Here is a 12,160-nt window from a genome sequence, read left to right on the forward strand (position 1 = left end):
CGCTCTACCCTCCACTCACACCTATTACCATCATCTCCCACCTTCATCTACCTATTGCATTCCTAGCTACCTTCCCTCACAAGCCCCTCCCCCTCCCATTTATCTCTCAGACTCCTTGGGGCCCGCCCACATCCCTGATGAAGAGCTTATGCACAAAATGTCGACTCTGCTGCTCCCCGGAAGCTGTCTGATCAGCTGTGCTTTTTCAGTGCCACATTTTAAAGAATTGTAGTCTCGTCAGCAAAGAATTTGCTTTCTTCCGTTTTTTAGTAATCAATTAAATATTTAGCACAATTATTCCAACTATTCATTTGTTTTCAGGTGAGCGAGGGAAATGTATTCTAGCTACTCCACCCAAGATACTCTTCTGTGACTTGCAACTTGATCCTGGTGAATCAAAGTCCTGTAAGTGCTTGTATATTGGTAATATGATCTAGATAAACTCTTAAATAAATAATTAACATTTCAGAAAAATATCCAATCCTTTGAACAGTTTGTTTGCATACTGTTAACTAGTTGACAAAATTTCAATGTATTGCATCATTTTATATCAAAGAGAATGTGTTCCTTTTCAGCGGAGTTGTGATCATTAGACAGATAACTTTATTTTCTGCCAGCATACCTCCTGGGATGTACTTGTGGTAAATACTGAGTGAGTATGGAGAAGCCAAAGAGTGAGGAATCGGGAAGATATATTGGTACTGAGTTTACTTTACCTGGAAGACATGGAAACAAAGCTGAGTTCAGGATTGTATTGGGTTAAAAGGCCTATAAAATTGTCAGAAATAGCAGTAATTCTGAGGATTGGGAACTTTATAGAATACAACAAAGGAGGCTAAGAAACTGGTAAGGAGACAATATAATATGAATATATTCTAGTAAAAAACATAAAAATGGACTGCAAATACTGTTTTTACCGTATGTAAAAAAAAACTTTTGGTTAAAACAAATGAGTCCACTACAGGTAGAGTCAGGAGAATTTATGATGGGAAATAGAGGAATGGCAGAGAAGCTAAATAATTACTTTGTGTCTGTTTTTGCTGCGAAAGATACCAAAAATCTCCCAAAACTAGCGAGCCAAATGGCTAAGAAGAGTGAGGAGTTGCAGGAAATTAACGTCAGTAAGAAGACTATACTGGAAATATTAATAGGGCTGAAAGTTGATAAATGCCTAGAATCAGATGGTTTGAGAGTATTGAAGGTGGTAGATATCAATACAGTCGACTTATTGGTGATTTTATTCCAAAATTCTACAGGTTCTGGAATTGTTCCTGCAGATTGAAACATATAGATGTCATTCCACTATTTAAGAAGGGAGTGAGAGAGAAAATAGGGAACTACAGACCTTTTAGCCTTATATTGGTAATAGGAAAAATGTTGGAATCTGTTATAAAGAAGGGGTAAATAGGTCGATAATGATTTTTCTGCTGTATCTAGTCAGCATGGACTTGCAAATGGGAAATCCTCTGACAAGCTTGAGAGGTTTTTGAAAGTGATACTAACAATTCAAAAAGGAGTGCAGATGGACATAATTTTCTTGGAATTTGAGAATGTCTTCAAATTGTGCCCCACAGGAGGCTGGTGAGGAAAAAAACAATAAATGCATGGTGTCACAATGCAGGTTCTGTTAAAAAAAAATTTACTCTGCCCTTGTTATTTACCCCTAAACATAAGAACTCGGAGCAGGAGTAGGCCAACCGGCCCTTTGAACCTGCTCTGCCAGTCAGTAAGATCATGACTAGTCTTTACACTGGACTCAGCTCCACTTATCCTTTTTCACCATATCCCTTAATTCCTTTATTTTTCAAAAAAGGTATCTACCTTAGCTTTAAAAGTGATTACTGAAGTAGCGTCAATTACTTCCCTGGGCAAGGAATTCCATAGATTAACAACCCTCTGGGTAAAAAAGTTCCTACTTAGTTCAGTTCTAAACCAGATTCCTCTAATCTTGAGGTCGTGCCCTCTTGACCTAGTTTCACCTACTAGTGGAAACATCATATCTACTTCTATTGTATTGATTCCCTTCATAACTTTGTTTCTATAACCTCCCCCTCATTCTTCTGAAGTTCAAACTGATGACACCTCAGACCAAAGGCTTTCGTGTTTTCGAAATAGCTTGTATACTGAAAGGGGGGTGGCCAGTCCTGGCAGCTGAGGCTTTTGGGGCAGCTTAGCAGTTGTGTGTGTGAAGAAAGGCTGCTGGAATCAGTCACAGTTGAGACTGCAACTTCTCTCTTTCCTTCGGCCCTTCTAACTTTGACCTGTAAGCCTCTGTTTCACTTTTACTGTTTTTAAGGGTTTTGTTTATTGGGACTGTTGCATGTATTTTTCGGAACAGTATAATTAAGCCGGGTTTGGGTAGGATAAGTTAGGCGGTATTCTGTTTTCAGTTCTTTGTTTAGATTAGATTACTTACAGTGTGGAAACAGGCCCTTCGGCCCAACAAGTCCACACCGACCCGCCGAAGCGAAACCCACCCATGCCCCTACATTTACCCCTTACCTAACACTACGGGCAATTTAGCATGGCCAATTCACCTGAACTGCACATCTTTGGACTGTGGGAGGAAACCAGAGCACCCGGAGGAAACCCACGCAGACACGGGGAGAACGTGCAAACTCCACACAGTCAGTCGCCTGAGGCGGGAATTGAACCCGGGTCTCAGGCGCTGTGAGGCAGCAGTGCTAACCACTGTGCCACCGTGCCGCCCACTGTGTTTCATTTAGCAATTTTGTAAATTAATCTTGTTTGATTAAAACCTGGCAGATGACCCAACTAATTTACACCGGGAATATCTACTATACACCTAGCTAAAGAAACAGCAAAGTTACGGTCTGGGCTACCTGCTTAAAAAAATGTTTTGAGGGGTCTGGCCTAGTCCATATCATATTGGAGGCTCTTTGTGGAATTTAATCAGCAAGTGGTGGGTGTTAGTGTCTTTTATTTCGGGTGTTGATCTGGTTGGTTTAAACAATAGCTCAAATAGCATTGGCAGTTTCGGTCATCAGGGAGTTTCTGGAGATGGAATTTGTGACTTTGATGGTTTTACAAAAAGTGAATAAGACCAAGCTATGGGAATTAATAGACAAGTTGAGGTTGATTTTACCTCCTAATGTGAGAAGAAATGTGATGATTTCAGCAGTGGCTCAGCATTTAAATTTGCTGGAAACACCATCGGGATCTGTAGAGATGGCAAGAATTCATTTGCAAATGAAGCAGCTTAAGTTAGAGGTGAGAGAGAAGGAAAGGGCGGCAGAAATGAAACCATTTGAGTTACAATTAAAAGCAGAAGAGAAAGAAAAATAGAGACAGTTTGAACTTCAGACATGGACACTTAAAAATGGAAGTCAGCATAAAATGTTGGAGATGCAGGCTGAAGGCAAGTTTAGTATGGAAAAACAGAGAATTAAAATGGCATGGTTAGCAGCTGAAGTGGATGATAATTATGAGTTGGTCCATAAACCACGGTTTGACCTCCAGAATCAATTTCAATCCATGAGGGATAGAAGTTGGGGAAAAGAAATCCTCACATAGAAAGGGTGTGGTAGATCTCAGTGAAGATCATAAGGAGAACTTACCACAGGGTGAAAAGGAAATCTTTGAGGGGGACAAAGAAGTTAAAAAGCTCTGATGTTTTCATTGCAATAAAGTAGTCCCCATGAAATCAGTGTTGTTGGGCTAGAAAAAGCACAGGAAAGCCAGACATGGGAAAGCAGGATCACCTTGGAAATTTTGTTAGCATGGTAACAGAAAGCTGCATCAGAGTGTACAAACTGATCAGAGGTTGATTAAGGAGGAAGTGCCAGATCTGCTTAAATGTACCTGCAAAGGTAAACTTTATTCACGTAGGCCAGGAGTAGCAAGTGAAGTGGTTACAATATTAAGGGACACAGGATCCTCTCAATCTGTGATGCTGAAGGATGAGGAGCTATGTACTCCTGAAGGACTATTGCCAGAAAAGGTATTGGTAGCAGGAATGCATGGTGAGACAAAAAGTGCTCAATTATGTAAAGTGAGACTAAAGTATCCAGAAAAGAGTGGAGAATTTGTGATAGGAGTACTGGACAAATCTCAGCTCCAAGAATATAATTGTCCATGCGGATGATATAGCTGATTAACCAGTAGGCACGCTGCCTACTCCAGTTGAATAGTCATTGGAGAAGCAGGCAACTGAAGCAATGCAGGATGTTATTCCGGGAATCTTCCCTGATTGTGTATTAGGAGGTCACAGAGTCACAAGCTGAAGCAGGAGAGATCAAAGGGCACAGATAAGGAAGCTGAAGTATCATCCAGAATTGCAGGGAGTGCTGGAAACATGGCATCAAACACTAATGACCATGTTGAGGGCTTATAGTCAGGATTATCCAGATGATTGGGATAAGGGAGTTCTGTTTGTGCTTTTGCGATCAGAGACACCAAATTCAGTCCATTTGAATTAGTTTTTGGGCATGAAGTAAGAGGACCATTAAAATTGATTAAGGAGAAATGAGTAAGTCAGAATTCAGAGACCAAACATTTGGACTATGTGTCAAATTTGAGAGAACTATTAAATAGAGCTGAGGAATTGGTTGGCTCGACAGCATTTAAAAGTATCGCAGCATGTAATGAAATAGGAAGTGGATAAGAAATCAAAAGTTCGCAATTTTGCTATTGGGGGTAAGGGATTAGTGATACTTCCAGTAATAGGTGAACTTTCAAAAGCAAGGTTTAGTGGACCTTATTAAATCAAAAGGAAATTGAATGAGGTGAACTACTTGATAAGGACTCTAGATAGGAAGAAATCTCAAGTGTATCCTGTGAATATGCTCAAAAGATATTTTGACAGGAAAGGAAAGCAAGAAGAGATGATGTTAATGATTACAGCACAGAAGGAAGAACCAAATTCAGAGGATTCTGAATTGGACATTCCTCAAATTAAATTGTCAAACATTGGGATAGATTATTGGGTTGCCTTTCTGAGAAAAATCAAAATGATCTGAAAGTTATTACTATCACATGGGGAGATATGCAGAAATAAACCAGGAAGTACTAACTGAATTGTGCATGGTATAGATATAGGAGATGCTGTTCTGATTAAGCGACATCCTTGTAGGCATAACCCTCTAAAATTGACACAGGTTCAGCAGGAGATAGATTGCATGCTCCAAGATGGTATCGTCAAAGTGAGTTACCGTGACTGGAGTTCATCCATAGTCATGGTGCCAAAGATGGTACCCAATGGTTATGTGTGGACCATCGCATAGTCAATGCAGTTACAAAGATTGATGCATTGGAAGACTTTTGAAAAGGTGGAACAAGCAACTTGCATTTCTAAGTTGGATTAATCAGAGGCTACTGGCAGGTACTTCTGTCAGAAAGAGCAAAGGCAATTTCAGCTTTCATAACGCCAAATGGTCTGTATCAGTTTAATGTCTTGCCATTTGGTATGAAAAATGCTCCAGTCACATTTCAGAGACTAACTAATAAGGTCATTGCCAGATTACCCAACTGTTTTGTGTACACTGATGACCTGGTGATTTTTAATCACTCATGGAAGGAACATTTAAAATATCTATCGGACTTGTTTGATTGACTACAGAAGGCAAGCTTGATGGTAAATGTGAATTTGCTAAAGCTCAAGTCACCTTTCTGTGCCGTGTTATTCGACCTGGACAGGTGACCCCACAGGATGCAAAACTGAAAGTAATTGGGGAATTTCCCACACCCTCGACAAAAAGAGCTGCACTATGGTTCCTGGGATTGAGTGTATTTTATCGAAAGTTTATGCTGAATTTTAGCAGTGTGGCAGCTCCACTCACTGTCTCACTAAAGAAAGGCAAGAAGTTTCAATGGACAGCAGACTGTCAGAGGGCGTTTGACAGCCTGAAGACTGTGTTAACCACTGCCCTGGTATTAGACACACCTGATTACACAAAGCTCCAGTCACTGTAACTCACTTTCGAGGTGGCTATCAATGACAGCAATGTGGGTGTCAGTGCTGCGCCCCTGCAGGAAGATGACAAGAAGATAGAAAGACCTATCTGGTATTTCCCCAGGAAGTTGAATGTTCATCAGCAGAAATGTTCGACAGTTGAGAAAGAGACTTTGAGCTTGGTGTTGACACTACAATATTTCAGTGTTTATATTACCGGCAACGCATCTGAGGCAATTGTAAACACTGATCATAACCCATTGAAATTTGTGGAGAAATTCAAGGACAAAGATGCCAGACTGCTTAGGTGGAACTTGTTATTGCAGCCATTCAATTTGACAATTGCGCATGTGGCAGGACGAGAAAATGTGATTGCCGATGAATTTTCGAGACTCAAATGATATACGGGGGCGTTCAGTGGTGGGAGTACCATAGTCTGAATCCGCATATAGTTGGGCATGTTTGCATGTGTATAGTCAGTGTACTGTAAACGTATACTAACTAAATTTTTTTCAGGGGTTTTAAAAATGAGGCCATCGTTGGATATTGATGGTTAATTTTTTTTAAACGGGAGGTCTCACAATTCTGGTTCTATTACAAGGTTACTATGCCCTTGATTTTTTTTCAGAGGGATTGTAAAACAATCCAGGCTCCGAAAAGGCTGAGTTGATGCAGAGATGAATGGCTTATTTTGGCCCTTGTTGTTTACCCCATAGGAGATGACACCTCAGGCCAAAGGCTTTCATGTTTTAGAAATAGCTTGTATATTGAAAGGGGAGCGCCAGTCCTGGCAGCTGAGGGTTTTGGGGCAGTTTAGCAGTTGTGTGTGTGAGGAAAGGCTGCTGGAGTCAGTCAAAGTCGAGACTGGAACTTCACTTTCCCCTTCTGCCCTTCCAACTTTGACGTGTAAGCCTCTGTTTTATTTTTACTCTGTGTTTAAGGGGTTTGTTAATTGGGACTATTGTACATATTTAAAGAACAGCATAATTAAGCCAGGTTTGGCTAGGATAAGTTAGGTGGTACTCTGTTTTCGGTTCTTTGTGTTTCATTCTGTAATTTTGTAAATAAATCTTATTTGTTTAAAACCTGGCAGACGACCCAACTAATTTACACTGGGAATATCCACTATACACCTAGCTAAAGAAATAGCAAAGTTACGGTCTGGGCTACCTGCCTAAGAAATGTTTTGAGAGGTCTGGCCTAGTCGTCCATAACAATGGGATAGGAGGTAATGTACTGGCATGGATTAATTATTAGCTAATTGACAGAAAATGGAATAGAAATAAATGGGTCATTCTGACTTCGGCTAGTGTAAACTGCAAAGATCAAGACCAAAGATGATAATTCCAAATTTGTGGATGATGCAAAGCTAAGTAGGAAGTGTAATAAACACAGAATGCTCGAGAAACTCAGCAGGTCTGACAGCATCTGTGGAGAGAGAAAAACAGAGTTACATTCAGCCAACTGAGTGGAATTCAAGTGGGAATATTTGTTGAGGAAGATGACATGCAGCTTCAAGAGGATTCAGGAAGACTTAGTGAATAACTAAAAACATGACAGCTGAAATATAGGTGATAAATGTGAGGTTATGCAATTTGGTAGGACAATAGATGTGCAGCATATTTCTTAAACAATAAGCTGGAAAGTATATGTATACAAAGAGCCTTAGGTGTCCCTGTTGATAAATCACCAAAGGCTAACATGCACACACAGCAGACTAATGGAATGTTAGCCTTTGTTCCATGATAATTTGAGCTCAGAAGTAGTGAAATCCTGCTACAATTATTTAGGAGCTTGTTTATTCTACACCTGGAGTACTGTGTGAGCTTTTGTTCTCCTTATCTTATGAAAAATATTATTGTCGTAGAGTAAGCACAATGAAGATTCACTAGACTTGTTCCCAGGATGGCAGAACTGTCCCATGATGAGAGATTGGGCAAAGTAGGCATGTATTCTCTAGAATTTTGTAGAATGAACAATGATTTAATTGAAACTTACAAAATACTTAAAAGGAGATTAGGGTAGATACAACCTAGGTTAGGTTGTGGAGTCTAGAATGGGGGACACATTTTTAAACTAAGGGGTGATGTCATTTAGTTCTGAGATGAGGAGAGATTTTGGGAACCTTTTAAAGTCTCTGCCACAAAAGGCTGTGGAAGCTCAGTCTTTGCATACGTTTAAGGTAGAGATTTCGGATTAACAGTGGCAGATAGGTTTATGGTGATAAGATGGATACAAGGCACTGACGCATTTGATCAGCCACAATTATATTGAATGGCAGGACAGGTTTAAAGTACTGAATGGCTTACTCCTGTGCCTATATCCTTTATGTTCGTATATTACTTGGAGGCCGTGAAGTGCTGATTGTATAATTGCCGTTATAAGGTGCCATTAGCAATTGGTATAATGTGACATAGGAATTACATGGGACAATGGGGATCGGTAATTGTGCTTAATTGAAATTGGGGATATTAAGGGCTTTGGAGGCTGTGTACATGGGCAGTTGACACTGTGGGTCATGGGGTGGGTTAAGGGCATAGGTTGGCATGGGACTATGAGTGGCCCAGAGAGCATTGTAGTAGCATTGGTTGGCATGGAGATTGCAGGGAACGTGACGATGAATAAAGGACATTAAATAGCATGTGTTGGCATGGGTATGGTATGGACAGTCATGGAGTAAAAACAGGAGGGATATTTTAATGTTTTAATCAACCAGAATCCACCTCAATTGCTCCTGGTTATCTGCTCATCTCCCAAACTAATCCATTGCTGAAGATGACCATTTTTAAAGATCGGGGCCTTGCTCTTGCAGGTGTGTAGTCTCATTCCTTAAGTATTAATTACTGGAGATCTCTTTAAAAATAGTAAATTTTCTTCAGTCTCTTGCAAATCAATTCTATTTTTTCATTACTTCTGTTTTAGTTTCTGTAAATCCATTTTAAATTGAATTAAATATTCTAATTTAGGCTTCCTGGTTTAGATTCTGCATGGCCCAGTGACGACTCTTCAACAAAAGTGTAGCTATATCCACTGTTCATGTAGGTATTGATTCCTTGTTAGAGCGAGGGCATCATACTACTTTTGGCTGTTTGACAACTGCAAATCACAGTGTAAAGGCCCTCAGAAACACAGGAGACATGTGAAAGCATAATGGACAGCAAATTCCACAACTGCAAAATCAGAGTTAAAATGGATGTCTGTAGCATCTGATTAAAAAGAATTTCACATAATATGTCATTTTTAATAATTCCTTCATGAGATAAGGACTAGACCAGCATTTATTGTTCAATTCTAATTCCTCAAAGAATTGTTAATGGTCAGTTACATAACTGTGAGTCTAATGTCAGTGACGCTAGACCAGAGGAGAACAGCAGTTTTCTTTCCTGTAAAAGCATTAGTGAACCAGATTGATTTTTATGACAGTTGATAGTGGTTGCGTGATTACCATTAGGCTAGACTTTTATTCTAGTTTTTTTTAAAATTCAAGTTTCACCATCTGCCATGGTGGGGATTGGAACCAGAACATGAGCCTGAGGTTCTGGATTGCTAGTCCAGTGACACTACCACTTCCTCTCCCAAACTCTGTTTGTTGGCTAATCAAAATTTAGATACAAAAATTCATAGAAGTGCTTGAAATATAGCAATAGTTAATATTAGCAGTGTTTATATTCCATTTTACAATGTGATTTTCTGAACTGATATATGATTTCATTTTGCTGGAAACTTTCAGATTCTTACTGTGAACCTGTACCACTTGATGGTCCACCTTCATTCCGTGGTCAGTCAGTGAAGTATGTTTATAAATTGACAATAGGCTGTCAAAGGGTCAATTCTGCAATCAAACTCTTGCGGGTTCCTTTTCGTGTTTTTGTTGTTTATGGTAAGTCTGTGGTAACGGTAGCTTAACTTTCAGGAACTGCATATATAATGATGTTTAACTCCACAGTCAGTGCAATATCTGTAATTGAAAGTTAAAATGCTGTATTTGGGACAAGAGACTTTTTAATTATTTTCCTTTAAATTGGTGTTAAGTTACTCGATGGCATTGTTGATGATCTAGTCCTAGCTTCTATAAGAATAGGCATCTGATGACACAAGATTTTCCCCACTTTTTTTTCGTCATGGTGTTTCATGTTGAACCAGTTAGATCGATTAAAAATGACCATCCATAATCTGAACATAATTAGAGATAATTTACATTTTGGATAAGAAATTATGAGCTTACATATTAGCTTGTTAATAGAAATTAGAGAAAAATTAACTTTACAGCAAAGAAGTAAAATTTTTCTTGAAGTGGAAATCGGTGTTGAAGATTGAACTTTGAGGAAAATTGAGTTCCAGTATTTGGTGTACTCAAGCTTCATTAGGATCTAGTCATTTTAAGCATGGAGGAATTGTAGAATCTAGCTACCAATCTAAAAGAAGCTATATTTCTAAAAAAAAACTCTGTATTAATTTCCGAAATTGAGCAGAAATTGGCTGGTATTGGGCCATTATAGATGTTCCCCGATTTTTAATCCTATTGACATTGTGCAAATCAGATGACTGATTTGATTGGTGCTGTCCAGTTTCTACAAGGAAGTGGTAGTGAAAATTTAGCAGCAATATGGATGTGAGCGTTTGAAAAAAACTAGTTTCTATTCATGAATTTATTTTGTAATGAATTGTAATTTTTACTGAATCAGGGTTGGAAGATTACCAGTTTCCTCCAGATGAAGCTGTTGCTCCCACAAATCCATTTTTGGATGAAGATGAAAACATTAAAAAAGACACTCGATTAGTAGACCTGGCAACAGAAATGCTGATGACCAGCACATCTCGCCGTAGTCTGCGTGAGTATCGGCGTTGGAGCTTCTGTTTCTTCCGGGTATAATACCATTCAAATGTAGACCTTCTCCAACCTATTAATGAAATTATTGAATTTCTCTCCACTGGATGAATGGTGTCACTAAGGTAAGGAAGGAGAAGATGATTGCAATAGTTTAAAATAATAGGTATTTTTGTGTTAAGAAAGCAACTTATTCAGGTAATTTTGTTCTGCTAAACTTCTCAAATTAAAGTTTGTCCTGAACAATTCCACTTTAAATGGATTCTTTCTTGAGCAATACTTTCCCTATTATTTTGTGACTGCATAATGTGGATGCAGCATCAAAGGATTTTAAAAAAATTATTCAGAAGAAATAATTTTCTTCCAGATGCGGCTGCATCTGGAATATTGTGTGCAGTTTTGGTCGCCATACTATAGGAAGGACGTGGAGGCACTGGAACGGGTGCAGAGGAGGTTTACCAGGATGTTGCCTGGTATGGAAGGAAGATCGTATGAGGAAAGACTGAGACACTTGGGGCTGTTTTCATTAGAGAAGAGAAGGTTTAGGGGTGACTTGATTGAGGTGTACAAGATGATTAGGGGGTTAGATAGGGTTGACAGTGTGAACCTTTTCCCGCGTATGGAGTCGGGTATTACAAGGGGGCATAGCTTTAAATTAAGGGGGGGTAGATATAGGACTGAAGTTAGGGGTAGGTTCTTCACTCAGCGAGTCGTAAGTTCATGGAATGCCCTGCCAGTAGCAGTGGTGGACTCTCCCTCTTTATGGGCATTTAAGCGGGCATTGGATAGGTATATGGAGGATAGTGGGTTAGTATAGGTTGGGTGGGCTTGGATCGACGCAACATCGAGGGCCAAAGGGCCTGTACTGCGCTGTATTCTTCTATGTTCTATGTTCTAAATGGGCATTACTGGCTGGGTCAGCACTTTTGACCCATCCCTCGTAGCTCTTGAAAAATTGGTGGTGAGCTGGCTTCTCGAAATGCTACAGTTCATTTGCTGTAGGTAGACCACATTGCCATTAGGCAGGAAATTCTAGGATTTGACCCAATGACACTGAAGGAATGACTATATATATTTCTAGGTTAGAATGGTGTGTGACTTGGAGGGAAACTTGCAGTTGGTGGTGTTTGGATTATCCTGTTGCCCTTGTCCTTCTAGATGAAAGTGCTTGTGGGTTTGGAAGGTATTGTCGAAGGAACTTTGGTGAATTCCTGTAATGCATCTTGTAGATGATGCACACTTTTGCTACTGAGAGTCAATGGGGGAGGGAGTGAATGTTTGTGGATGTGATATCAATCAAGTGGGATGTTTTGTCATGAATGGTATAAACTTTCTTGAGTGTTGTTGGAGTTGTACTCTGCAGGCAAGCAGGTAGTATTCTGTTATACTGCTGAGCTGTGCATGTAGATAGTGGGCAAGCT

At 39.6% G+C, this 12,160-nt stretch overlaps 1 protein-coding gene across 3 annotated transcripts in view; it reads left to right on the top strand.

Annotated features, from left to right (window-relative positions):
• rgp1 (GP1 homolog, RAB6A GEF complex partner 1) overlaps window positions 1-12,160 on the top strand; it is a 29,014-nt gene that overhangs the window by 9,993 nt on the left and 6,861 nt on the right. For 2 of the 3 annotated variants that reach the window (XM_043687137.2, XM_087989706.1), the window contains exons 3-5: window positions 322-405; window positions 9,642-9,791; window positions 10,597-10,743. In XM_043687137.2, the coding sequence (XP_043543072.1) occupies window positions 322-405; window positions 9,642-9,791; window positions 10,597-10,743 (381 nt within the window). The remainder of the gene's footprint in view (window positions 1-321; window positions 406-9,641; window positions 9,792-10,596; window positions 10,744-12,160) is intronic. The other variant, XM_043687145.2, reaches the window with a different exon arrangement.

The sequence above is a fragment of the Chiloscyllium plagiosum genome, unplaced genomic scaffold (assembly GCF_037043375.1).
Source record: "Chiloscyllium plagiosum isolate Xiang-an unplaced genomic scaffold, Cpla_swu_hap1 HiC_scaffold_1, whole genome shotgun sequence".
NCBI classification, from domain to species: Eukaryota; Metazoa; Chordata; class Chondrichthyes; order Orectolobiformes; family Hemiscylliidae; genus Chiloscyllium; species Chiloscyllium plagiosum.